A 25,690-nucleotide genomic window follows, 5' to 3' on the forward strand; every position below is an offset into this window, starting at 1 on the left:
GAAACACTGTCCGAGGAAACAAAGAGGGAATGTGATGCTAAAAAGACTGTAAATGTGTCAGATATCCACTTGATGTGACTAACTCAGACTGCTGAAGCCTCATATAAGCTTCACATCTACTTTTAAATGACTGTGTGGACACACTGTGGATTTTGGCCTCCATCACTTACATTGAAAACACATTTGAAGGATCTTTTATTAGCCTGTATGAACATGAAAACCTCTTTCAGTGTTCACCTGACTGCTGTTTTAATTTTTTTTTTTTTGTTGTTTTGATAAATTGTGAACCTTTAACTGATTCAGCAAAGCTTGAAATTGGATTGAACGACACATTAAACCTTTCAGATCTGAGGTTCCACTTCTGCTTTCGTTTGTCATGATGCAGAACGAAGAAGAAACAGAAATTACACCTGAAATTAGAATAACAGGATTAGAAGAGCTGTGTTGACAAACCTAATGTAGCTAATCTGAGTTTTTAATTAAATCTGGCTCATTTTTAAGTTAATTGAATTGAATTTGACCACAGAAGGACTCTGCAGCCTTCTTCCCCCCAAATCAACCAAACAAACAAGTTCTTTATTACATTTTTTTATTTAGGTCCCAAAAAAACCATCATAATAACATTATATCAATAATATTAATACAGAAATTGAAAAAAGGAGGAAAAAAAAAAATAAAATAGCTTTTCTGTCCACAGCCTCAAACTTGGGAAGGGATTCGACCCTCCAGAAAACTCTGTAAAGTCTGTTTTTTGGGGGGGGAAGGGGGAGTGAACTGGGCGTGGCTTCAAGCTTGGGCGCGCTGTCCGTCGGTCTGCTGTGCACCAATCAGGAATGTCGAGGTGAGGCAGGGGGTGGTTTTCGAGGTAAAGAGCCGAGTTTCAGTCTACTGCTGCGACATCTGAGGAGGAGAAACAAACAGAAAGTGTGAAATTTTGTGACAAAGTTTGCTTCCGTTCAATCCGCGCATAATAAAAATCAGAGTGGAAAGTCGTTCTCCGTCCCGTCTGTACCTGTTGTGTCTGTGCCTGCGTCTGTGTCTCGGGTCCTCGGCTCGCCAGCCGGCTCAGGATGTTCCTCTCGGACATCTGGAGTCGCACGGCAACCGGCGGTATCCGAGCGATGGTTGCCGGGAGGCGGGTGACATCTGCCTTCATGTCGCTCAGCAGCTCCTCCAACTGCTTCAGCACTGAGAGAAACAGACCAACGTTTGACTCTCGCTCACCGAAGCTTTTGTTTTTTTTAAGTTCAGGAGTCATTTTTGTCAACTTCCATTTCTTAATATTTTCCTCTTTCTTCAGGTTTTTCATGTCCTGCTCTCAAAGCAGAGAGATAAAAGCATCTCTGAGACCTTTTACAACCTAATGGACTTCAAAATATAAGAATGAAACTCTTTGAAACTCTTGTTTTTAACATTTAAAAGTGATAAAGTTCATTTAAACTGTTCGGATAAAAGACACATCCTGCGTTCATTCACTTCGTCTCACCTTTGTGCAGGACGGCGTTGGCCGGCTTGTTCCCGGACATGGACTCCTTGCTGAGGTGCTGGTGGGACTCGGCCAGACACTCCACCTCGCTGAAGCGGGTGTTGAGGGCCATGGAGGGGTGGGAGGGGTCCTCCGACATGTTGAGGTAGGCGGCGCGACGCAGCTGCTCCTCGATCACCAGCGCCTGCTCCAACAGCTGGAGGAGGAGAGGAAGGAGGAGGGTTGATGTAAGATTAACTCAATCATCTCTAATTTTGATCTCAATTCATCCTGGAGCTGAAATTTCTTCTACATTCAACAGGCGAGTAACACCGTTGCAGCGCCGACGTTTCCGTTCGTACCTTGAATCTCCTGGCGAGGAACTTGTTCTTGATTTCCAGGAAGTTTCCTCGGTTCATTTCTCCTTTAAAAGGCTCGTTGAGGATGGCGAACTTCACGTCGTTCTGGATGTCCTGCCAGCGGGCGTAACCGTGTCTACAGGAAGTCACGGGTTAAGGAGAACAACGGTTTCACTTTATTACTGCCAGGGGGTCAAAAGGTCACCGCATATAAAAAAAGGCACCAGAACAACGATCCCCCCTTGTTACAAACATCGAGTGGGAAAAGGATACTGTATGATGCCGGCCAGCAACCAGTAGTCATGGCGACGGTGCCAGATCTCATTGGTTTTCTTGGTAACCGTGGCAGCGCGCTCCTCGTTCTGCCACAAGGAGTGAAGCTCTGACAGAGAGAGAGAGAAGAAAGACGTCAGTGATGAAATAAAAACAGCTTTAGACGAGTGTTTCTCTGTGTGTGTGTGTTTGTTTTTTCTACCTGTGAATCCTCCGTCAGCGATGTTGAACATGAACCGGGTCTTGACCTTCTTCTTCTCTTCGCTGGCTCCGCCTGCTGTGGCGGTGGCAGCAGCGGTGGGGGTGGCGGCGGCTGAGGCGCTGCCCTCCTTACTGCTCTCCTTGCCGCCGTCCTTGCTGCTGTCCCCGTTCTGCAGTTTGGTCGCCTCCTCCTGCTTCGGAGCCTCCTTATCCTCCTTCAGATCTGCAGAGAGAGAGAGAGAGAGAGAGAGAGAGAGAGAGAGAGAGAGAGAGAGAGAGAGAGAGAGAGAGAGAGAGAGAGAGAGAGAGAGAGAGAGAGAGAGAGAGAGAGAGAGAGAGAGAGAGAGAGAGAGAGAGAGAGAGAGAGAGAGAGAGAGAGACAGAGAGAGAGGGAGAGAGAGAGGGAGAGAGGAGCGACGGTTAACGACTGGACGACAGACGATTTAAAGCTGTTTTCTGTGTTTAAAAATTTAAACCAAGTCGTTGTTTTGTAACTTTGTGTTTACTGAATCTGTCTCGTTAGTGGTTAAAGTAACAGTTTAATTACGGAAAAACATTCACTGTATTTCATTAATTGTTAACATTTAGTCAACTATCGATTAAAGTCTCCCTCCACTCAAAAATGATGAAGATGTTTGAGCTTCATCGTGCAGAGTTTAACACTAGAAGTTCACTGAAAATCTGATTTTAAGAGAGTTAAACTTCTGAGATGAAATATATTTACATATTTATAGATTCTGGTCATTTTAAGGGTTTTAATTTGGCAATTTTTGTTCGTAAACCAAATCAGATGCACATTATTGATCCAAGCAGAGTATTAATACGTGTCTGGAGGAGATTTTTAAGGATCTTTAACTGAGATTAATATTACAGGAAGCAAGTTAAGATGACCTGCAGACCTCCTCTCCTTACAGACTGACGTTATTTTACTGTTTGTTTCTGTGTTGTTGGTACCTTTCTTCTCCTCTGCGGGAGGTGTGGTGTCCATCTTTTCTGTCTTTTCTTCTGCTGCAAAACAAACAGAGAAAAACATTAAAAATAGAGAGATGACGCGTCCGTGTTTCTAAACTAACCGGCTGGACAGATTTGGTATCACAGACGTCAGATTTGAGTTGTTGTGTTCAGATTCTAGAGGACGATCACATGTCTGAGCTGATGTGTTAGAATCCAACATAGATGCATCCTTTAGTATAACTGCATCATTTAGTCATCAGCTCATCATCTCTGCCTTCAGTTTTTCTATATTAGCATCATCTTTCTTAGCTGCAGATTCAAAACACAGCTTTGACTCAAAGTGAGAGACCTGAATTCTAAGAATAACGTCTGCAACTAATAATTATCTTCACTATTGATTCATCTGTTGATTATTATCTCGTTTGGTCTACGAAATGTCAAAAAACAATGATGAAAAATGTCGATTACTGATTCCCGAAGCCCATTAACATTCAGTTTACTGTCATAAAGGAGTAAATAAACCATAAAATAGTCACGTTTGAGAAGCTGAGATGAGAGAATTTCGACTAATCGTTTCAGCTCTTCTGAAAACTTCAACATAACAACATACGTCCATGAAAACCTGAGTATGAACATGATCCGATAAGTATTACAGTTTAAATTTCACTGTGCTGCAACCTGCTGCTACATATTGTTGTTCTATTATTACTTTATTTGTTAACATTGAGCTCAGCAGCCTGACGATGAACAAACAAACTTATCGTTGTGGTCGTAGGCGGCACAAAATTAATCTCCACATCTTATATTTACATGAGATTAACTTTGAATGTTTCTGTCTTATGTCGATCTTAAACTTTATTATTAAACATTTTGTTTGTTTTACCAGCTAAATTTAGTTCAAGCCAAACTTTTTGTTCACAAGTGCTGATCAGAGTTGCCGAGATAAACGTTCATGAACCGTTTTTAGTCGGTCTAACGGGGAAAATATTCGTACCTTTGACCTCAGAGTCTTCGGGTTTGACCTCTGACCCCTCTGTCTTGGCCTCTGCGGGTGACTTTGTTTCCTCTCCTCCTTCTGCGCTCTTCTTCTCGCTCTCTCCCTCCTCCTTCTCTCCTTCCTTCTCCTTCGTGCTCTCCGCCTCTCCGTTGCTGGGTTTGTCCGTCTCCATCGGCTCCTCCCCGTTCTTCTTCTTCTCCTCCTGCTGCTGCTGTTGCTGCTGCTGCTGCTGCTGCTGCTGCTGGTCGGCCGGCGGACTCTTCTCGTCATCGTCTGGGATTGCGATCACCTGGAGGAGACGTGGAGGTGAATTTCGTTACACATAACACACAAAAAAGTTCAGAACCCAAAGATCCTACGCAGATTCAAGTCATGTGAATGCATCGTGTCTTCACCTCGCCGCCGGCCTTCGCCGAGTCTTTGCCGTTCTTCTCTGCTTCGCCCTCCTTCTTCACCTCCTTCTCTGCCTCCTCGGTCTTTGAGGAGTCGTCAACTACAACAAACAAACACATTCATTCATTATATTGTTTTTAATGTACTTTGTGACCTTATCCAGGATATTTTTTACCAGAAAGACGTCCTTATGTACAGTAACTGGCCAAGAAAAAACCTGAGTTGTGCGTGTGTGTGTGTGTGTGTGCGTGTGTGTGTTACCTGGAGCGGGGGTGTTGGGCTGTGTGTCGGCGGGGGTGCCGGTGGACGGGGTTTTTCCAGGAGATTCAGGCTGAGCGGCGGCGCGTTTGTTCTCCTCCAGCTCGGCCATCCAAGGCATCGACCACTGACCGTTCACATGTTCAAACTCCTGAACCTGCAAAACACAAAGAGTTTAAAGTCAGTTCAATATATCACAAAAAAAATAACTTAAAGACACTCGGATTATAAGGCTGAAATGTTATTTCTGACATATTCTACATGGCAATAGGGAACGGTTGTTTTCATGTGTGATGCCTCCCTAAACGTAGAAGATTCGATGCATCAGTAGATTCACAGTTCGCCTGTTCAATCGTTGTTTACAATGATTCTGCTGATAAAAAGGCAGAGTAACGCAGGCTGTAAACCGTCTAGTCTTCAAATGTGTTGAATGTTGTGATCGACTCTACAGCAGCAGAGACGCTTCCTGCTGCGTCGGGAGTTTATAATTGACTTTATACCAGGATGACTAACGATGATGAATAACGGCCTTAAAACACAACTCTTACAGGCTGTTTTAATGTCCAGGTCTTTAAGTTGCTTCTTCTGTCTGACAGACAACACAAATCCCAGAGATATTTAATTTACTATGATATAAAACAGCAGAGAAAAGCAGCTGGAACCAGTGAATGTTTGACACTTTCAAACTTAAACTATTGAATGATTATCAATACTGATCAGCTGATAGATTGAACCACTAATCACAGACTCAAACAGACATACATTTATCACCAACTGCTTTTTTTTTTTTTTTAGAGTCAAAGTTTTGTCTTTTACCTTTTTGCGAATAAGCGACATGACGCCGATGCGAGTGAGGACGTGTTGCCGGGACAACCCTTCCCTGGGAACGCCGTCCGCGAAGGTCTCGGCCCCGTCGGCTCCGGGTTCACAGAGGTGACGCATAAACAGAGAGACGTACGCCCTGAGAGAGAGAGAGAGAGAAATCTTCCTTTAGTAAATCTGCATTTTTTTCCTACTTAGATATGAATTCAATAGTTCAATAAACAAAAGAAAGAACAAAACATGAAATAAATAAACTTACATCTAATGAAAGAAGTCAGAGGAAACAGTAAGAAATACATTTTTACAATTAAAAAAATGATTTAAATGACTTTTTAAGACCTGCTGACACTCTGAAATCTTCTATTTTTAAGTCTGAGGATTATTTTTTTCTTGTTTCTTACTTGAACTCCTTCTCAGATTTCCCTCGCAGGTCTCGGACCAGCCACTGGGTGGTGAAGGCATCTTGAGGAGGCATCCCATAACGCATCACTGCGTTCAGGAAAGCCTTCCTCTGCCGAGAGTTGAAACCCAACACCTGGGAGAGAGAGAGAGAGAGAGAGAGAGAGAGAGAGACGGCGGAGGATCAAACATCAGACTTTTAAACACAGACAGTTTCAGTCATAAAACACGGAGCTGCCCGACGGTGCCGGGCGAGAGGCGAGCTGCTCACCTCGATGTTGCCTCCCACCCTGGCCAGCAGGGGGGGCAGCGGTTTGTCTTTGTCGTTCCTCAGGCCCTTCCTGTTCGGCCTGCGGGAGTTGGCTGCAGAGAAGAAACAGATGTGGTGATTAAACGGGTAATAACATTAAAATATTTGTATTTTATGATCCGGTTCAGTGTTAGAACTGCTTCATCCTGCATCATGTGACCTGTTCTTCTCCCTTCTTCATTTTATTTGCTGTTTATTATCAGCTGTTTTTAATGTTTCCTCAGTTCATCTTTCATATGCTCACACATATTTAAACCTCCAGCAGCACTTTTGCTCTCTCTGCCCCTAAACTGATGTTTGTAGTTTTATAAAATCTATTTAGTTGTTTTTGTTCATATTATTTCTGCTTTGTGAACTTTATTCCATTTTCTATTTTGTCAACTCTTAATGATCATGCTTGTTTATTAATTAATGTTTTAATGTGAAGCACTTTTATATAAATCTGTATTTACTGTATTACATCCAGATACAAAGTTAGGACACAAATATCAAAGTTTCACAAAACAAAAATCACAATATAAACTAATTTATAAATCAAACGAGTGACTTTATGAAAGCTGACAATAATTCTGGTGCTGAAAACAAACAAAAAACCTTTAGATTTAGACTTTAGATCTGCTAAAACTCAGATGTTTTTACCTTCTGTCCGCTCGTCAAAGTCTTCGTCTCCCTCCTCAGACGCCACGGAGTAATCGGACTGGCCGTCGGACTGGTCATCCTGCCAATCAGCTTTGAGATAAAAAAAAAAACAAAAAAGGAAGATTATTAATCCATGTGACAATCTTCTTGGGTTACAGAACGTCGAAGCAGGGCTGCAGGTTTCTATGAATGAACTCGTTAATCTGAAGCCGAACTGAATGTGAGACTCATAAAAACTTCTTTGTGAACTCGTGTGATGAAACTGACATTTCTTTCATATGTACATGTAAACACAAAAGAGTCATAAATCATCCTCTGTCTCACAAGCACACATCACGTCTGTTGTTGTGTGACTTTGATGTGCGTGCAGGTATTTCCTGCTCCTGCTGACTGCAGGCCAACAGCTGAAATACATCAGGAACAGACGTGGCGGAGCCTCGCTACCTGCTGCACCGACTCTGTTTATGTTGCGTGTGTCAGCCATGTTTTCTGAGGAGATTTCAACTAGGATACTTTGGAAAGCAAAGCATTTTCCACTTTAACTATTACAAAAATAAGAGCTGTCTACATGTGTACAGTACATTTATTTTCATATGTGCGTGATCCATACAGCTTATTAACATTAGCGTTGCCATGTTTGAAGTTGCAAAACACAAAGTTATGATTATGAAGGGCTTGTAAACGTAGGACAAATCAACTGGTACTGAATTAATTAACTAGATCATTTTAACTACAGAATCATGGAAATGCATTGATTGGATTTAATGTGCGGCAGAAGAATAAAGTTTTTTTTAATAGATGAAAATGTTTTTTCTACTTCTTTTCCTAAAGTTTCAGTTGAGAAAGGATGGAAAAAGTGGCTAAATTCCTAAAATGTCAACATCCTAAATACAGTCTTTCCTCTCACCTCTGTCTTCTTGCGATCCGTCGTTGTAGTTGACCTGTTTGCGGATACGTTTGCCTTTGCCCAGGTTGCGAGCCAGATCCTCCTGCTGCTGCTCGTAATGGTGACGCAGCAGCTTCTCCCAGTAGTCCGGATCCACGCTCTCCTCCTGCTTGATGATCTCCCGCTGCACCTCCTCCTCCTGAGGGGGCGGCAGAAAACGGGACGGTGAGGGGGAGGAGGAGAGAGGAGAAAGGAAACAGGTGAAAAGGAGGTTCAACTTCGGTATTTTAATTTGTTAAGTGCTTGTGGGTCATGCTTCTTATTATAAAAACTCAATATTATCACTGATGTTTTTTTCTTCACTACTGCTGACTAGAGCTCAAGCAGCCTGTTGGAAAGTTTGCGAGAAGAAATCGCAGTGCAGTAACTCACCTCCTCCTCCTCGTCTTTGACCACGTACTGAGCGACCTTGAAGGAGCTCAGGTACTCGTTCATGCTCTGCAGCTCCGTGTCGTCTGTGGCGTCCTGGTTTCTGTCCAGCAGACGGTCGATGGCCTTGTCATCGTAGTGAATGATGCTGCTGTCCTCCTCTTTGTTCTCACCGGAACGCGCTTTCAACAAAATCAGTTAAAAATTAGTTCAAATCTCAGCGTATTTGTGTGCACGTAATCGTCGGTCCGCCGAGGCTCGGTGTTTTTAGAATAAAACCCCCTCCCTCACCTTCCGCCTCGTCCTTGAAGAGCTCCTCTGTTCCGAACTTGAGAATGTCGTCCAGTTCCTGTTTGGACATGGAGCCAGTTTTGGATCCGAGACCGGGTCGGACAACCAAGTGAGTCAGCATCATCTTCTTCTTGGCAACCTAAGAAAGGAAAGATGGAGGGGAAGCACAAAGACAAAGACACCTTGTAAATAAGCCTGGTGAGAAAACTACAAGTGTTTAACTGTTGGGTTTTGTGTGTTGCACCTGCTCACCTGAGTAATTCTCTCCTCCACGGAGGCCTTGGTGACGAAGCGGTAAATCATCACCTTCCTGTTCTGACCGATACGATGAGCTCTGCTGAAGGCCTGGACACACAGGAGGAGGAGGAGGAGTTGACTAAACTAAAATCTTTGCAATAAAACTGCACATTTAAGCAGAGTATTTCAATTAATAAAGCAGAATCAGCAGTAATCATGCCGTACCTGGATGTCGTTGTGGGGATTCCAGTCAGAGTCGTAGATGATGACGGTGTCGGCGGTGGCCAGGTTGATACCGAGACCTCCGGCCCTCGTCGACAGCAGGAAGGCAAACTGCTGAGCGCCCGGAGCTGAAGGAACAAACCACAAACTGTTCAGATCATTTCTAGACTTTCTACATCCACGTTTAGAAAATCTTAAGATTCTGCATTTGTGTATCTACGTTAGAAGGGGCAGAGGCTTTATGTCCTCTGTCTCACCATTGAAGCGGTCAATAGCTTCCTGTCTCATCCCTCCTGTGATCCCTCCATCAATCCTCTCGTACTTGTAGCCTTCGTTCTCCAGGAAGTCCTCCAGCAGGTCCAACATCTTGGTCATCTGCGGCAAAAACATAGAAGACAGTTGTTTAACGGTTGCTTTTCTGCCTGTTCTTTAAGTTGTAATCTTTAAAAGGCATGTGTGTAATCCACCTCAATTTTATCTGACAGATTTCAGCCTCACTCTTCGCTCTCTACATCATATCAAAGCAGTTTCGAGTTACCGCTGATGCTAACCCAACATTTCCTGCTGCTGCTGCTTCATATTGCAGAGTGTTTAATATTTTGACTGTTAACTAATGTTTTGTCAGCGACCACAGGACACAAAAATCATCAAAATTTAATAAAACGACAGTCTCTTTTTTTTGGATCATTTATAATTTTTGCGAGGGAGTGAATAGAAGGAGTCACAGTGAGCTGTTAGATGAAGAGCTGCAGGCAACACGCAAAACAACCCAAACTTCTCAGCAGGTAACTAACTTCACTGCTGTTGTATGAAAAACTACTCGCAGTTGCAATTATTTCTGACTGACGTCTTTATTAAAAACAATGCAGGTTTGTTTGGTTGCCTGTAAACAGATTCACCTGCTCATTTTCTGTTGTATTTCTGGTTGTCGCCAAATCAAGCAGGACTGAAATCTGAAGCAACTTTAAATTTAAAAGATGCACGACTTTGGGTTTCAAGTTTAATCCATCTTGCTGTATTGCATTGCATTGCATTTTTTAAAAATGTATTTATTTTTTAAGTGGCAGGAAGTCTTTCCTGCGTTTCACCTTTTCCAACAGAAAGAAGTGTTCTTACTAATTTTACTACCTTATTTTTGCCATTTAAACTTCCATTTTTTGACTTTTTTTTGTTATCAAATGTTTTTATTTCCAAAGGAAAAAACATAACAGAATTTGTTACAATAACAACACAAAATAACAACGTATAATAACATAATATATCCCACTATAACGTGAAGGGGGCAACAGATTTGAAACATTCCAGTAAAAGTCCGATACTAATGATGATCTGTCAAAACACAACTGACAATACGGCCGACAATTTTTTAGGGATTCTTCAAGCAATTAAGATAAACTAAAGTTGTGTTCATTTTCTCAAATGAGCAGATTGAATACATGATAATAAACTGTTAGACGATACTGATACCATTCAACGTAACAGTTAGGAGACTGTTTGAACATTTACTGTGATGATACATATTCAATTAGTTTGCTAAAAAATCTACGTTTTGACTTTTTGATGATAGTTTTATCCAGAATGATTGACAGAGTCAGAGCCAAAAGGAAATATTAATTTGACCCTAAATAACCACACAAAAGAGAAAAAGCAGGACATGAAAGAAATGGAGCTACTGACACCTATTAGAGGGATGATTTTGCTTAAACGTGTATTTTATAGTAACACCGTAAGAGTGCAGAGTGGAAGATGTGAAAGTGTTTTATGATTCGGTAAATTACAGTCGAGTCATGTCTCCGGTCTCTTACCTGAGAGAAAATGAGCACTCTGTGTCCTCCGTCCTTCAGCTTCCTCATCATCTTCTGCAGCAACAGCAGTTTCCCAGCAGCCTTTGTGAGAGACTGGCCGTCGTACATCCCGTTAGGCATCTTTGGAGCTTCCTGTTGGGAGTTACCGAACAAGCGTTAAGGTTTAGCGAAATCTGAAATGACTGCAGATAAAATTCTGCAAAAGGATGGAACCAAAAATAAGTAAAATTTTGGAAGAAATGTTTCCTAAAAAGACAAATCGACCTTGATTTAAACCCTCCAGTTAAAGCATGAAAATATAGAATTTAAGTCAATTTCATGGCTTAAATAATTGTAGAAAATGAGAATCATTTGGCCACACCGTAACGAAGGCATTTTCTAAATAGTAATAAAAAAAAAATTCACATGAATCTGAAATAAAATAGTTTCTCCCTGATGTTCGGGGTCGTACCATAGCAGCCGCGGGGAAGAGGTAGGGGTGGTTGCAGCATTTCTTGAGGTCCATGACGACGTTGAGCAGAGAGACCTGGTTTCCTCCTCCTTTGGTGTTCAGAGCCTCAAAGTTTTTCGTCAGGATGAATTTGTAGTACTTCCTGCAAGCAGAAGACAGACACACATTTACCAGATTTTACTTCCTGCCTGGTCCTCCTCTGTCCAAACAGCATCCACGCTTCCATTTTCATCTTTTTATGCCGTCTCTTTATCTCTCCTCCTGACTCACTTCTGCATGGGGCTAAGCTCCACTCTGACAATGAGCTCGGTCTTTGAAGGCATGTGTTTGAAGACGTCGGCCTTCAGCCTCCTGAGCATGTGAGGACCCAGCATGTCGTGCAGCTTCTTGATCTGGTCCTCCTTTGCGATGTCTGCGAATTCCTCCAGGAAGCCTTCGAGGTTACTGCGGGCGGAGAGACGGACACGGACAGGTCAGTTACCGCGAGGTGAGGTATTAACATTACTCATCAACTTAAATCTCTTTGGACTGGTGCTACCGTGTCCAGTTTGCTTCCTGATCTATAAATTATGACGTTACACCTGAAGGAAAACCCTCCAGAAATCCTCTAAAAACTGTCCTGCTATAGAAACATTTCATGTCCTACCTGAATCTCTCAGGTGTGAGGAAGTTGAGCAGGTGGAAAAGCTCCTCCAGATTGTTCTGCAGAGGTGTTCCAGTCAGCAGCAGTTTGTGCTGAAGAGGGTAATTGTTCAACACCCGGAAAAACTACAGCAGAGGAAACACACAAAGAGAGCAGCATGTTTACGACATCAATTCATGTTTATTACTTGATTCTATTTATTCCAGTTGTTTCCGAGAATCATAACCGACTGGTAATGATTCTTCAAATAATAGAGCTTAAAAGCAAAGTCTTGACCTCGATGAAGGCAGCTGACGAAATAATGTCCACTGTGATGAGAGTAGGTGTGATGAACTGTGGTTCATTTAATTTTTTAACTGCTGATTCTAACATGGAAAATAAGTCTTTAAAGTGCTCATAAAAAGAATGGAAAGTTGAACATCTACAATTGAATCACAACCTCGATCTACTAATGAAAATCATGTGACTTGAATGAAAGCTCCATAACAGCTACTTAACTCTTTGTTCTGGGCATTGCCTTACTGGTTTTTTTTGGATACTTTTATAAATGTAGAACTTGAGGGATTTCCTTTTTTTTTGTTTGTTTCATGTTGCATTGTTTATTTCGTCTTGTTTTGCCTTTTATTTATATTTTGTCTAACTATATTTAATTCCTTTTTTGTAGAGAGTAGGAAGATCTGTACAGGTGCAGGTGATCACATGATTTGTCTTTAACAAAAGAGAGCATACTAAGTTACCGTTAATGTGAACCCGACATTTCCTACTGCTGCCGCTTCATATTACAGAGCATTTAACATTTCGACTGTATTGTTGTCATAAACGCTCTGATAAAGGCTTCGTGTAGAAACACAAAGCAGATTCGTCAGCCTATAGATTGTCTGTATTTCCCCAAAAACAGGAAGTCAGGAAGAATCACCTGTTGATCTTTTGGATAAAAGAGTGCGTGTTCATACCTTGGACTGGTTGTTTTTCAGCCTGTGGGCCTCATCCACCACCAAGCAGGCCCAGTCTATGGAGCCCAGGATGGCCATGTCGATGGTGATCAGCTCGTAGGAAGTCAGCAGGACGTGGAACTTAATCGACGAGTCTTTCTGTTTGTGACAAAATCACAGGAGACCTTAAACTCAATTCTCAAATGATCTATAATTCATCCAGACTTTCGTTATGTCTATAAAATGCATCAGTTCACCAGCCGTCCTCTCACCTTCATCCTGGACGCCTTCTTTCCTCCACGGATGGCGTTGTCCTCGAAGGAGAACTCGTTCTCTCTGATGACGGCTCTGCTGTCTTTGTCTCCGACGTACGTCACCACGTACATGTCGGGGGCCCACATCTCGAACTCTCGCTCCCAGTTGATGATGGTGGAGAGCGGGGCGCTGACCAGGAACGGCCCCTTGGAGTGACCCTGGAGGTGGAGAGAGAGGAAGTCGGTTCAGTATGTCGAATTAAATCACTGGTCAGTAAACTGGATGTTTTATACATTAGTCAAAATACAACCCTGTCATTTCAGAGATGCAGTAACCAACACTGTGTTTGTATCATTTCAAACAGATGAGAGGAAAGAAGTTTGAAAGTAAAATCTCAGCCTTCATTTGCACGCTTTCTTTCCAAAATGAGATATTAGCCTTTTGGTGAAAGGGACACCTCATAATTCACTTTATGCTACCAAGTATCACTTTGCATAAATGATAATTAACTCTTAAGAAATATTTGAAAATGCTTGATCCTCTATCACATAAAATTACAGAAAAGGTCAGAAAAGTAGTTGAGTCCATTCTCAGTGTTTGTGCACTGGAGGCTTCAAGTTTCCACATCACACTTGTGTAAGTTGCATATGTAACATCTGCCTCTTGCATACATTAAATACATTAGTTGTGCTTTAAATGGTCACTATGTCTAACAGCAAAATCTTTTCATATAGAATATAATTTTGTCAGTAATTTTACCTTTATCTAATAGTTGTAAGGTGTACATATTTGTGTCATTTTCATTATTTTATGCTGTTATATTTAATACTTGGCTACATAGTATCCAAGGTAACGATGCAGCTATAAAGCCCATCACCGGGGCAACAAGTCAGACCAGGTGAGTGTGTGACTATTAAACCTGTAAATAATAATGTATAGCTGACCTGAGATAGACTTTATTACTAATTATAATTATATTGACATTCAGAGTGATTTGTGATCTTTGTGTAATCTGTAATATAGAGAGTTTTTGATCCTGGTCAAGGTTAGACCGTTGGTCCTGTAATTTGTTATTTAACGGTTATTAAGCTTCGTCACAGAAATCATTTATTAGTTTTGTAAGTTTCCTTTGATTATGATTTTATTTATGTTAAATAGTTTTACTGAGACCGGGTTTGTATCCCCCAGATCCCGGAGTGCTTGTAAGCAATAAACAGACATCATTGAATCGACATCGGAGCTGTCTGGGTGTTTTCGTTGGAGTCCACCATCATCATCATCATCATCATCACAACACAACGCAGAGACTATAGGTTGTCACTATTATCAGCCATACAAAACAAACTTAAAGGGGGGCATCATAAACTGTGAGGCTAATATAGTCCCCCGTTACACATACTGGACCAGGATTGGCTCCAAACTAGTTGTGATGTCATAAATCACGCTCGTAGGAACACGTGTTAAACGTGAGCACTGAGAAACTTTCCCTCTTCAGCAGATGAGCGTGAAAAAACAAACTCTGCACGTACATCATTCTGCACAGAGACGCTCAAACAAGAAGCAAAACACATTTTTTGGAGGATTTAAACTAAATGAAAAAAACAGAAAAATATAAATGAACAGACGAGGAGTAAATGTGTGAGAATAAAATCCTTTAGTTCACTCTTGTGTTTATCTGAAGGCTAACTGATCTCCTGCTGCTCTGACAGGAAGTGCATTATGGCCTCCCACCTTTAGGTGGCAGCAGCTGCACATGTGAACTGACTAAGTATTTACTGTTTAAGATCCAACTTAATGTCGTCAGATTTCACCTGACTTATACAAAATGGCTGGATGGCTACTGGCCAATAGGACGACAGCTCTCTACGGACAGCTACACTGTCACACAGGAGACATTACAGCTGAGCCAAAATGCTGTTAAATATGTAAAATTAATTAGTTTTTAACAAAATATGAGATAAATTTAATGAAGATCATGGAGAAGACAAAAAGTTAATCTCACTTCTATTTTATGTGCTGAGATAATGGTTTCCAACAAACCAGTATAGAAGAAGTATATCCAAAGCATGAATGTAACACATTCACACACTTACTACAAACAAACATAACACACCTCTTTATAGAGCGAGTAGAGGAAGACGGCGGTCTGGACCGTCTTTCCCAAACCCATCTCGTCGGCCAGGATGGTGTCGGTGCCCTGAGCCCAAGAGAACCGCAGCCAGTTGAGTCCCTCCAGCTGGTAGGGATGCAGCGTCCCGCCCGTGCTGTCCAGGTACTCCGGCTGACGCTCGAACTTGATGGTCGGCTGTGAAAACCGAAAAACAATCATGTTAATGTTACTTGAAAAGCTCTTCAGTTTAGAGGTTCTAATCCAATGGCAAGGTATTAAAAAGGTCAAAATAAGCAATAATAAGAGCAGAAACAGACAAAATACTGTCTATATTGGGCTTAAAAACATATTTGAATTTTGTACAAATGTCAGTAATCGATACTGTGAACTTACATCTACCACGGGGTTCTCGGGAGGTCTGTCCGGCCGCTTCACTCGACCTTTCACCTTGATCTTCTTTCCAGGTTTTCCTTCCTCTCCCATCATCAGCTCTCTGGATGAAACACACATATACCCGGTTAGTGAAGCGGTTCGCGTCGGTAGATGGTGTACGTAGGTTCAAATCTGCATCGATGTGTTTTCCGTGTCTTTATCGTTACCTGTGGTTCCAGTACTGCACTTTGTAGACGTCGAACTCGGGTACGTCCATGTCCTCGGCCTCCCAGGTCGCCTGGTCGTACGGCAGCTCTCGCCACTTGATCAGGTAGTGGACGTTATTCTTTCTGTCCACGCTGCAAATAAGAGCAAAAACAACAAAAAAAACACTGATTAATTTCATATTTAGGTGAGTAAAGCCTGACACTAGAGCTGCAACGATTAGTCTATCAACAAAAAATCAATTGGCAACTATTTTGATAATCAATTAGTCGATTTAATCATTTTTTAAGCATGCTTTCATACTTTTCTGTGTCATATGTGATAGTAAACTGAATATCTTTGGGTTTTGGACAGTTGGTTGGACACTTGAAAATTATAAAACAGCCATTTTTCATCATCATTTTCTGACCATTTATAGACCAAATGAAAATAATCATTAATTGCAGTTCTACATGACACTAATACCTACAATATTAGAAATACTTGCATCTGGTAGTTTTATGTGGAGCTTAGGATAAAAGCCTGCAATATGTTTCATGTTATCTTTTAAAAATGCACCATTCCTACTGTAAAACGTCCCTCTGCATGTGTCAAAAGTGGAATAAAATGTGGTTAATGAACAAAAATTGGTCTTATAGGAAAGAATCTCCATTTGAAAATAGAAAGTAATTGGTAGAAATGTTTTAATTTTTATTTTATCTGAAATTAAAAAGGTTTTCAACGATTCATTTTGGCCATTTTAATACGATGACTGGATTTTTAACTTTATTCGTCTTCGTGTAAATGCAGCCGATGTCTTGTAATCTTTAAAAAGGAAGTTTTACAACAACAGTACTGTGAGAAGCTCTGACTGTGTGCTGACCTGTGGTTGAGGATGCGGTGGATCATCAGCCACTCCATCTTGATTCCAAAGCGGAGGTATTTCTCCTCCAGCTGTGCGTACATGGGGTCCTTGTTCTTCCTCTTGACGCTCTTGTCTTCCTCTCCGTCGCCGAAGTCGATGGGCGGCGGCTCGTCCATGTCGTTCTTCCTCTGGTAGTTTCTGAACATCACCTGGCAGTGAAGCTCCAGCTGGAGAGGAGATGGAGGGAAGAAAGTTAGAGAGGAGATTTCTAATCTTTATCTAAAACAATGTCAATAATGTGTTTTTTTAAACATACCTGCAGCTCTGTGACCCAGGAGCAGTGCCAGTATGACATGTTGGACCATTTGGCGAAGAACTCCCTCTCCGGCCGCCCTGCCAGCGGGGCGGGGTCGGGGGCGTCAGCCGGGAGGTCTGGGGGACGGGGAACAGGTGTAGGGGGAGGAGGTTCGCCCCACTGCCACGTCAGGATCTTCTGGACCTTCCCCTTCATGGGGGGACACTGGAGGGAGGGAGAGAAAAATTATTATAGCATCCGTCCTTTTCTTATCACATCAGGTTCTCTGAAAATCTGCAAATGTTTGGTGCAATTTATGAACTTTCAAAATAATATGTTTTCTGTCAATCAACTATTTAAAGATCTGAATATTATCTAATGGTTAGTTGCAACTTCCATTTCCCAAAGTTTCTCAAAAAGCTGCAGCCAAAGATATGATAAAATAAATGGTGGAAGCCATCAAATCTGCCTGAAGTTTCTCTGGTTACACAGAGGAATCTCTGAACGTGCCTCTGCTTTAGTTGCTTGAGCTGGTTGGGGAATTTTTAACCACTAATCGAGCCACGCTGACCTAAACGAGCACAGAAACACCCACTTCATCAATAATAAACCTTTTCCAATCCAGTTACGCTGAGCAGAATGAGAAGAAACATCCAGTGGGATCAATGAAAAACCTCCAGCAGATCACATCCCTGACTATCGGCAGACTCACCAGGCAGCGGGGGCAGATCCACTCTCCGTTGGGGATCTCGGGGAGCGGTGGGTTGAGGCAGTGGATGTGGTAGGACGAGGGGCACGAGTCGCAGCACAGGAGCTCCCCTCCGTCCTTACACACCCTGCAGAACTCCATGTGGTGGTCGTCTTCCTCCATCTCGCCCACCTCACCGTTGTCCTCCTCGCCTTCTGAGCCCTCCTCTCTGGCCTCCCACTGGATGCCCTCCTTCTCCTGGAAATGAGGAAATTCAGGTCTTTTATTCATTAACTTTCTAAAAACACAAATGTTCTTGCTGTTCCTGTTTCAATTTTTAAGAAAAAATCTTGATTTGAAGGCTTTGTTTTTGTTTGTCCAATTCCATATTACACTGTACACTAAATATCATAGTAAACTAAGGATGTGACAGTTTGTGTATTCGTCCCAAACCGTTCGGTACGCAACTTTCCTCAGTTTAGCATCCTCCGTGATCCAAACAATTACTGTCAAAATAGTTTAATATTCCACTTACGTTTTGGCAGTGCACCACTTAGCTGTAGCATGCTCATGGGTGTATGCTAGCCCGGTTACCCTGGTTACCAATGCTCATGTAGTGTGACAAACGAGAGACCCAAGCTAACACGATTGACAGCCAAAGTGCAACACTAAAAGATGTGCTGTTATCCCCGCATTTAAACAATATTGCATCTCCCCCCTCCGCCTTTGAGTAAAGCCGTTTGGTATGACTTATAAACCAGTAAGAACCAGTTCTGAGTGACCATAAATCATCACAGCTGTCAGGTGCAGGTGTCCTGACCCCTTGCAAGAAACAGAAAAGTTGTTTCTCTTTTCCACTGCACAACTAAACTGTTTCAGTAATAGTTACAGACATGTTATTTTCATATTTATTGTCCATAGAAGCTTCTCAAACTACACCTGCAGCATGATCCACATCTCCACAGTTGCTCCGTGTGTGTTTGGCACCTTCCAAACAAATCATTACTTTGGTAATAAGTTGTTAAATATTCCAGCGGAGCATCAGAGCAGCTTTAGAACATTCAGCATTTGGATCAATGGCAGATAAGTGGATGATGCTGCAGGAGAAGTCTGAGAAATCTCTACGGACGTTTTAAAACCTTTTTCATGACTGTGGGTTTTTTGTTGTTGAATCTAAGCCGACTGCAGCTGCTATCCACCACATGAGAGGAAAAAAAAAACTTACGCAGTGCGGACAGCTCCAGGTGCCCTCAGGTGCCTTCTCCATGTCAGGGTCCAGGCAGACCATATGGTACGCTCTGGGACAGGTGTCACACAGGATGATCTCTCCACCCTGCTGACAAACCTCGCAGTAGTCCTGGTGGTCCGTCTCATAGCCGTCCCCGTCCTCTGCTTCTGGTGAAAAGAAGCAAGTTTAATAAAAAATATCGTTTTCTAACTAAGGATGAATGATGATGCACGCTGTGATCCAGGCTTAACATTTATTAACACTCCGCTGCGTGTTTATGTTGTTTGTCAGAGGAAAACCCACTCGGTGAGTCATTCTTTCCCCTCATGAATACATTTCCTCAATTACACCAACAGACTGATATTGAAGGGTTTCATTATTACATAAATGTACATATAAAACTGAATATTTGCTACAAAACAAAATTTCCTATCTACAGTTTTAACGCAAGGCTAAACAAAGCTAAAACTCAACCTTGAGGTGTTTCAGTATCTCTCAACGTTGTGTTTGATATTTTTTGAAAAACAGCATGATATACTTTCAAATGTAAAATAACTAAACACAACACACCCAACACACTAAAATGGAAACTGGTCCACCCAAAAGACCGCACACCCAAACTGAAGATAGGCAGTCTACTGTAAGCAGTCCGATGCAGTGAAGAATGCACAGACTTGCATATCGGGAGGAATTTAACAACCATTAAACGCATGACTCAACTCTGCAGGTCACGACTCAGCAGTTTATCTACACCTGAAAGATAAGAGAGACTCTTTCAAGGAAAACAACACACATATTTTGGACAGGGAGTAGTCAACAAACCGACACCCTTTAACTGATAACTAAGCGGTTAATTTTCAGGAAAAGTTTGAAAAGTAGCTTTTAGCTCATCATTCTTCACATCAAAGTGTTTTTCAAAGTAGCTCTAAATGGCATAATGTACTCGGTCTCAAGGTACAAATATAAATAATAACACAAATATTAAGTGACCCTGATTATGAGACCCCGCCCCCCTTTTCCAACAGCTGTTTTTAGAAAAATAACAAAAATAAGCTTCTTTTTGAATATAACTTACATCATAATACAGTTACATACTCACACGCTCTCCTACCAGGCTCTTGGAAACGGTCAAAAATGATTTCTTTCGGCAGTTAGTATTTTTACATTTCATCTGGTGACTGTGGTATTTGGCGGCTTGATATATTCATTTTATGCAGCAGAGATGTTGGAAGACGCAGTGGACTCGTTTTAACTCGTCATGAATTTATTTCCTCCATTCCACGAGCCTTCAGAAAGTCCTGCAGGTTAAACTGGACTGACGAAACCCTTCTAGGGCTGACTGACTCTAACACACTCACTATAAACTGACTTTAAGACACTTGCTAGCCTAGCAACATTAATACTACAAACAGCCCATAACGCAACACTCACTCAGTGTAGAAGTCAGTTTTACACCGGTACTTTCTCCATTCAAGAAGAAGATCTGATGCAAATTAACCTATAGCCTGACATGCGTAACCGGTCAAAAACATTCTCAGCGGTTAACCGACTGACTGTTGACATCCCTAACAAGGAGAACAGATGGTCTGAAAGAAGAGCGAAGGAGGCAAACGACGTCAAAGTAGAGAAACCATCCGTCAACAGAGGTGGGGGTCTACGACTCCATTTATCCCCCACCTACAATGCCGTCCTTTCATCCCTTCACATCTAGCCTCATCATGTGACAACTTCAACAACTGTCATTTACGCTTGGCCTCAGGTGACTCTGACAACTCTAATGACTGTCGTCATAACAACCAGGAGAACTAACAAACTGAGCGGTATCAATGACCTTGATAACGACCCCGCAGAGGTTAAATACCTGGGACTCCCTGCCAGTCAGAACTCAAGAAGCCTCTTGGATAAGAAGCAAAAAGTCCAGCTGCCTTGGGTCCGACCCTCCTTGGATAACTGAGAATCTTCACAGACAACTGAGCCTAACCTTTCACCTAAAGTCCACAAAGACTCAACAAAAACACCACCGCTGCAGTTAAAAAGATTTCCACAGTGAAGCAGCCATGTCTGTTTGACCCCTTTCACCCGCTGATCTGAATCAATCCGTGACGTCGTCTGTGCTGCTCTTCGATCTTGTGACAGCAGCTAGAGGATGCATCAGTGGGCGACAGCTCAGTCCAAGATGTTGTCCTTCTAAATATATCAAACTCTGCTGACTCAGTCACAGTGACTAATGTGTGTGTGTGTGTGTGCATACACCTCCTCATATTGTTGTGCATTCCTCAGATTTTTAATGCTTTACCCTGCACGCACTTGTTACTATTCAACACTGTTCGCTTAACCTGTAATCTTCAGGTAGAGCTCTGACTCTGACTCAGCAACCTGGTCCCATAGTTTACACAAAACTTCATGTATTTCAGAGGTTTTCCTCACTGTAATTGTTCCTCCTGTTCATACTGGCTATTAAAAGAAAATTAAATTGCAAAAGCTTCATAACATCCAGTCTCTCTCACACACACAGAGCCTGAAGACATACCTTTCTTCTTCTTGGGTTTGCTCTTGGACGGCTTCTTTTTGCTGCGGCTGCTGCGGCTGTTGGATCCCTCTGAGACGGAGACACTGTTCATGCTGCCATCCTCAAAATCACTGTCCACGTCGGGCTCGTCCTCCTCGCTCTGCGCACACAAGCATGGAAAAACAAACACTTGAATTTCATGTTGTGTTAAGGACACTTCCCTGTGCCTGTCTCAACTGTATTCATGTGAGAAATGTAGGAAAAGAAGAGGACTGGTCGTACCGATGAGCGTTTCCTCTTGCTGTTGAAGCCTCCCAGTTTGATTTTGAGAGGAGCCACTTTCTTGGTTTTTGCGTTATTCTTCTTCTCTTGTGGTTTAGGTGCAGTCTTGGACTTCTTGCGGGCGTTGGGACCTGCAAAACAAAAAAAAAAAGAGAAAGGTCGGTCATGCACAGAGTCTGAGATTCGGGGAGGGGAAACTGGCCGGTGCTCCTGGAGCTTTAAAAGAAAAGCCACTTCAGCCGCTAAACATTCTTACTGGCTGATGAGGCTTTTGTTTTCATTTGCTCTTTGGGCAGAGTTTAAAAAAAAAAAAAAAAAGTTATATCTGGCCATGATACCCCTCCTGCCCCCCTTGTACCTTTGCCTTCCTTGGTCTTGGCCTTGCGGAGTGGTGGTGCAGGAGGCTGTGGAGGCTCTGCTGGGGGCGCCGGTGCGGCAGCAGGTGGGGCGACTTCTGCTACCATGTTGTCGACAGCGGCAGGTACATTGGCGGTGGCCAGGGCAGCGTTAGCGGCGGCAGCTCCCCTCAGGGGGTTGTTAGTGCTGAACTCGCGCCACTTGGCACCCAGAACCATCATCATCTTGGACACAGCGATCTTGGGATTCTTGGCCGCAATGAGGGGCCTGGAGGTGAGGAAAGCAAAATTAAAAAAAAAAAAAAAAAAAAAAAACACAGAAAGCTCATACACATTTTGGGGACTTTTCTGGCCAGTTCATCTTAAATGTTAGATAAATTTCACTTCCACATTGGCCAGAAGAATGGAAAAAAAAAATTAAAAAAAGATCAGTAAGTGAAAGCCAGTACGAGCAGGGATTTCTTTCCAGGAAGAGCAAGATCACTAAGAAAACATAACGATATTTGATCAAAATGTGTGCGTCTCTACCTGACGAATTGGCTGAAGGCCTTGTAGTTGGTCAGGGAGCGATAATCCTCCTCAGTGAACATGTGGTCAATGTCCTCCATGCCCCAATCATCAAGCAGCTGGGATGACGACTTGGGCTCCTACAGGAAACATCATAATAAGCAGCTATATTAAGTAAAAATGTGAAAGATGAAAACAACAAGCCTGTGAAAAAAGTTGCTGGAAGATTTTTTTTTTTTTTTTTTTTTTTTTTACTGTTGTGAAAACACAGTTCGGGATTCACAAGCTTCTGAGAATAGTAGAACTTCCTGCTTCTAGTATTTGTCTGTTTATAAAAGCTCCGCCAACTCTTGAGAAATTCCCCTTCTTAAAAAACTCCTTAAAGCTTCGCCTGTGCCAGTCACTGGAGAATAAAACCAAGAAAAACAAGCCCAGCACAAGAATTTGACAGAATGATTACAACCAAAAAAAAAAAAAAAAAACGTTACTGAGTGGTAAAAAACACAATCTAATAATAAGACCCCTGGGTCTAAAAAGGCCATCTGCCCAACTTGTTTGAAACATTTAGAGATTAATGCCGACAGAGTCACATGGGTGAAAACATTCACATAATATTACACAGACTGCACAGCAGCTGGGAGATTTATCTACAGTCTTTAGTGCCAAAAACCCTAACCCTAAACCTGACCATAACCCTAAACCTGACCATAACCCTAAACCTGACCATAACCCTAAACCTGACACCCTGATGCCCTAACCCTAAACCTGACCATAACCCTAACCCTAACACCCTGATGCCCTAACCCTAAACCTGACCATAACCCTAACCCTAACACCCTGATGCCCTAACCCTAAACCTGACCATAACCCTAACCCTAACACCCTGATGCCCTAACCCTAAACCTGACCAAAACCCTAACACCCTGACCATAACCCTAAACCTGACCATAACCCTAACCCTAACCATAAATCTAACACCCTGATGCCCTAACCCTAACCATAACCCTAAACCTGGCCCTAACCCTGACCATAACCCTAACCATAAATCTAACACCCTGATGCCCTAACCCTAAATCAAAAATGGTATAAAACATAAAAATCTGTTCTCACAACCACTTAAACTGAGCGAGCGTGAGGAGCTATCGATACTAATCTGATCAATTGATTAGATGACCACAGTGTGGACCCGGTTTAGCAGACCTTAACATGTGCAAAGCTGTTATGACATAATTCAATATATGCCAGAGAGACAACATGACTGGTGCCAAGGTTATTGCTAAACATTATTGTTATTATTCACAACAAAACAAATTTTTTTTTTTACGTCAAAAACCTCCCGCTGGATGATTACAGCGTCGACTGATCACGCACGGACTGAGTGACCGACATGTGGGACCAGCTGTGACTTTTAATTCAACGTTGACTGCTGAACAGTTCCACCTTGGGGGGGGGGTTTAGAAAATGTTGTTTGGTTCCTGCGGTGCGTCACAAAAGCCAAAAACCTTCCAACTAAAAAAAAAAAAAGACTTTTGTTCCCTATCTGGACATCGGTGAGAGCTTCTTATTGGAGGGTCTGCGGCAAAATAGTCTTCCTCCCCCTCCCCAAACAGCTGAATTTCATGTTCATTTAGAAAGGATTTTATCTGCTCTACTAGACCACATTTGCATGGTTAAGGAGGTAAAAGTGGGTGGTGAAGAGGGTCAGAAATTAGCAACCATCAAGAAAGCAAACACCACAAAACACTGACAACTAAATGAAGACAATTACATTTAACGGCTTGGTGATAGTTATTCTTTCAGCACTGAAGAAAAAAACATGATTCACTGGTTAAATCAACAAATTCATGACAGCCAAAACATCTGGTTCCAGCTTCTTAAATGTCAGGACTTGCTGATATTCTCAGTTTCATTTTACTTTTATGAGTGTTTAGTCGTAAAAAGTGAAAACATCACTTTAGGCCCCGACAACATGTGATGAACATTTTCCATTACCGCTGACGTTCTTCAGACCAGGGCTGCAACTAATTATTTTCATTATCAATTAATCTGCCGATGATTTTCTTGATTCATCATTTAGTTGTTTCATCTATGAAATGTCCAAAAATGTTGATCACCGTTTCCCGAAACCCAAGGGGACGTCCTTAACTGTCTTCTCTCTTTTCCTGACCAATAGTCCGCAACCTAAACTAAACAAACCAGGAAATATTCACATTTAAGAAGCTGGACTCAGAGAAACTCAAACCACAGAGAAGAAGAAAATCCTAACAATGGAGAAGATGGACCTTAGTACAAACGATTACTGTTTAAACTGTCAAAAACTGTGTATTACTGGTAAATATGTTGGCCAATAAAAAACAATTCCTTCTACATTGGAACTTTTTACCTAAATGTTTAAAAAAAAAGGTCCCGTTTATTGCACAGCGACACCCTTTCACCAAAAATCCATTCCCCCCCCCCATTTTGCCGTCTTACAGAGTGGCCCTGCAGACAGAATTGAGGGCGGCTCTGCAAATGAATCAAAATGTGTTTATCTAACCAAAAAGAAAAAGGGTCAAGAGCGCAGTGCAGCGCGGTGCTAAGCGGGGTTGCCATGGTAACAGCATATATGCCTTTACACACCCGCCCCAGAGATACAGACACACACACACGCCCCACACAACACCCCTTGCATAAGTGTCATTAACTACAAGGCCCCCTATTGGCCGCCGGGGCTCCGAGTCCACCAGACAGCTCTTTGTTTAACCATCTCTCATATCACATCTGTGTTTGTCAAACCATGACTGACTCCATTACAGGTGCACAGTCAATAGGGAGCTCATCATGTGGCAGAAAAAGAAAAAAAAGGGCTGTTGCAAAAGTTACATTCATTTAAAAAAAAAAAAAAAAAAAAAAAGATGCATTTGGGCCACAAAGGCAGAACTCCATGTTGGTTTTCTGTATGTTATATATCGTTCGGTTTGTCACACAGCTCGCATCGATCGACCACGTCAATGATTTTGCACGTTTTAGTGAATCAAACACTGCAACCTACATACGCTTTACATCACGTCTGA

At 42.2% G+C, this 25,690-nt stretch overlaps 1 protein-coding gene across 4 annotated transcripts in view; it reads right to left on the bottom strand.

Moving 5' to 3' along the window:
• Positions 1 to 572: 572 nt before the first annotated feature.
• The window catches only part of LOC137198314 (chromodomain-helicase-DNA-binding protein 4-like), a 31,141-nt gene continuing 6,023 nt past the window's right edge, over positions 573 to 25,690 (bottom strand). For 2 of the 4 annotated variants that reach the window (XM_067612066.1, XM_067612067.1), the window contains exons 5-41: positions 22,659 to 22,777; positions 22,133 to 22,398; positions 21,775 to 21,905; positions 21,514 to 21,652; positions 18,981 to 19,150; positions 17,780 to 18,013; positions 17,089 to 17,292; positions 16,791 to 16,999; positions 15,931 to 16,062; positions 15,725 to 15,824; positions 15,335 to 15,526; positions 13,239 to 13,439; positions 12,988 to 13,125; positions 12,038 to 12,159; positions 11,662 to 11,835; positions 11,392 to 11,533; positions 10,941 to 11,072; positions 9,393 to 9,510; positions 9,139 to 9,263; positions 8,929 to 9,021; positions 8,677 to 8,815; positions 8,389 to 8,567; positions 7,978 to 8,155; positions 7,071 to 7,160; positions 6,393 to 6,484; positions 6,124 to 6,257; positions 5,717 to 5,861; positions 4,904 to 5,057; positions 4,645 to 4,742; positions 4,247 to 4,538; positions 3,253 to 3,306; positions 2,300 to 2,521; positions 2,098 to 2,206; positions 1,828 to 1,960; positions 1,487 to 1,682; positions 1,013 to 1,188; positions 573 to 900 (exon numbers count right to left, since the gene is read on the bottom strand). In XM_067612066.1, the coding sequence (XP_067468167.1) occupies positions 886 to 900; positions 1,013 to 1,188; positions 1,487 to 1,682; positions 1,828 to 1,960; positions 2,098 to 2,206; positions 2,300 to 2,521; positions 3,253 to 3,306; positions 4,247 to 4,538; positions 4,645 to 4,742; positions 4,904 to 5,057; positions 5,717 to 5,861; positions 6,124 to 6,257; positions 6,393 to 6,484; positions 7,071 to 7,160; positions 7,978 to 8,155; positions 8,389 to 8,567; positions 8,677 to 8,815; positions 8,929 to 9,021; positions 9,139 to 9,263; positions 9,393 to 9,510; positions 10,941 to 11,072; positions 11,392 to 11,533; positions 11,662 to 11,835; positions 12,038 to 12,159; positions 12,988 to 13,125; positions 13,239 to 13,439; positions 15,335 to 15,526; positions 15,725 to 15,824; positions 15,931 to 16,062; positions 16,791 to 16,999; positions 17,089 to 17,292; positions 17,780 to 18,013; positions 18,981 to 19,150; positions 21,514 to 21,652; positions 21,775 to 21,905; positions 22,133 to 22,398; positions 22,659 to 22,777 (5,547 nt within the window). In that variant the 3' untranslated portion in view covers positions 573 to 885. The remainder of the gene's footprint in view (positions 901 to 1,012; positions 1,189 to 1,486; positions 1,683 to 1,827; positions 1,961 to 2,097; positions 2,207 to 2,299; positions 2,522 to 3,252; positions 3,307 to 4,246; positions 4,539 to 4,644; positions 4,743 to 4,903; positions 5,058 to 5,716; positions 5,862 to 6,123; positions 6,258 to 6,392; positions 6,485 to 7,070; positions 7,161 to 7,977; positions 8,156 to 8,388; positions 8,568 to 8,676; positions 8,816 to 8,928; positions 9,022 to 9,138; positions 9,264 to 9,392; positions 9,511 to 10,940; positions 11,073 to 11,391; positions 11,534 to 11,661; positions 11,836 to 12,037; positions 12,160 to 12,987; positions 13,126 to 13,238; positions 13,440 to 15,334; positions 15,527 to 15,724; positions 15,825 to 15,930; positions 16,063 to 16,790; positions 17,000 to 17,088; positions 17,293 to 17,779; positions 18,014 to 18,980; positions 19,151 to 21,513; positions 21,653 to 21,774; positions 21,906 to 22,132; positions 22,399 to 22,658; positions 22,778 to 25,690) is intronic. The other 2 variants (XM_067612070.1, XM_067612068.1) reach the window with 2 other exon arrangements.

Source organism: Thunnus thynnus, chromosome 15 (genome assembly GCF_963924715.1).
Source record: "Thunnus thynnus chromosome 15, fThuThy2.1, whole genome shotgun sequence".
Taxonomy (NCBI): Eukaryota; Metazoa; Chordata; class Actinopteri; order Scombriformes; family Scombridae; genus Thunnus; species Thunnus thynnus.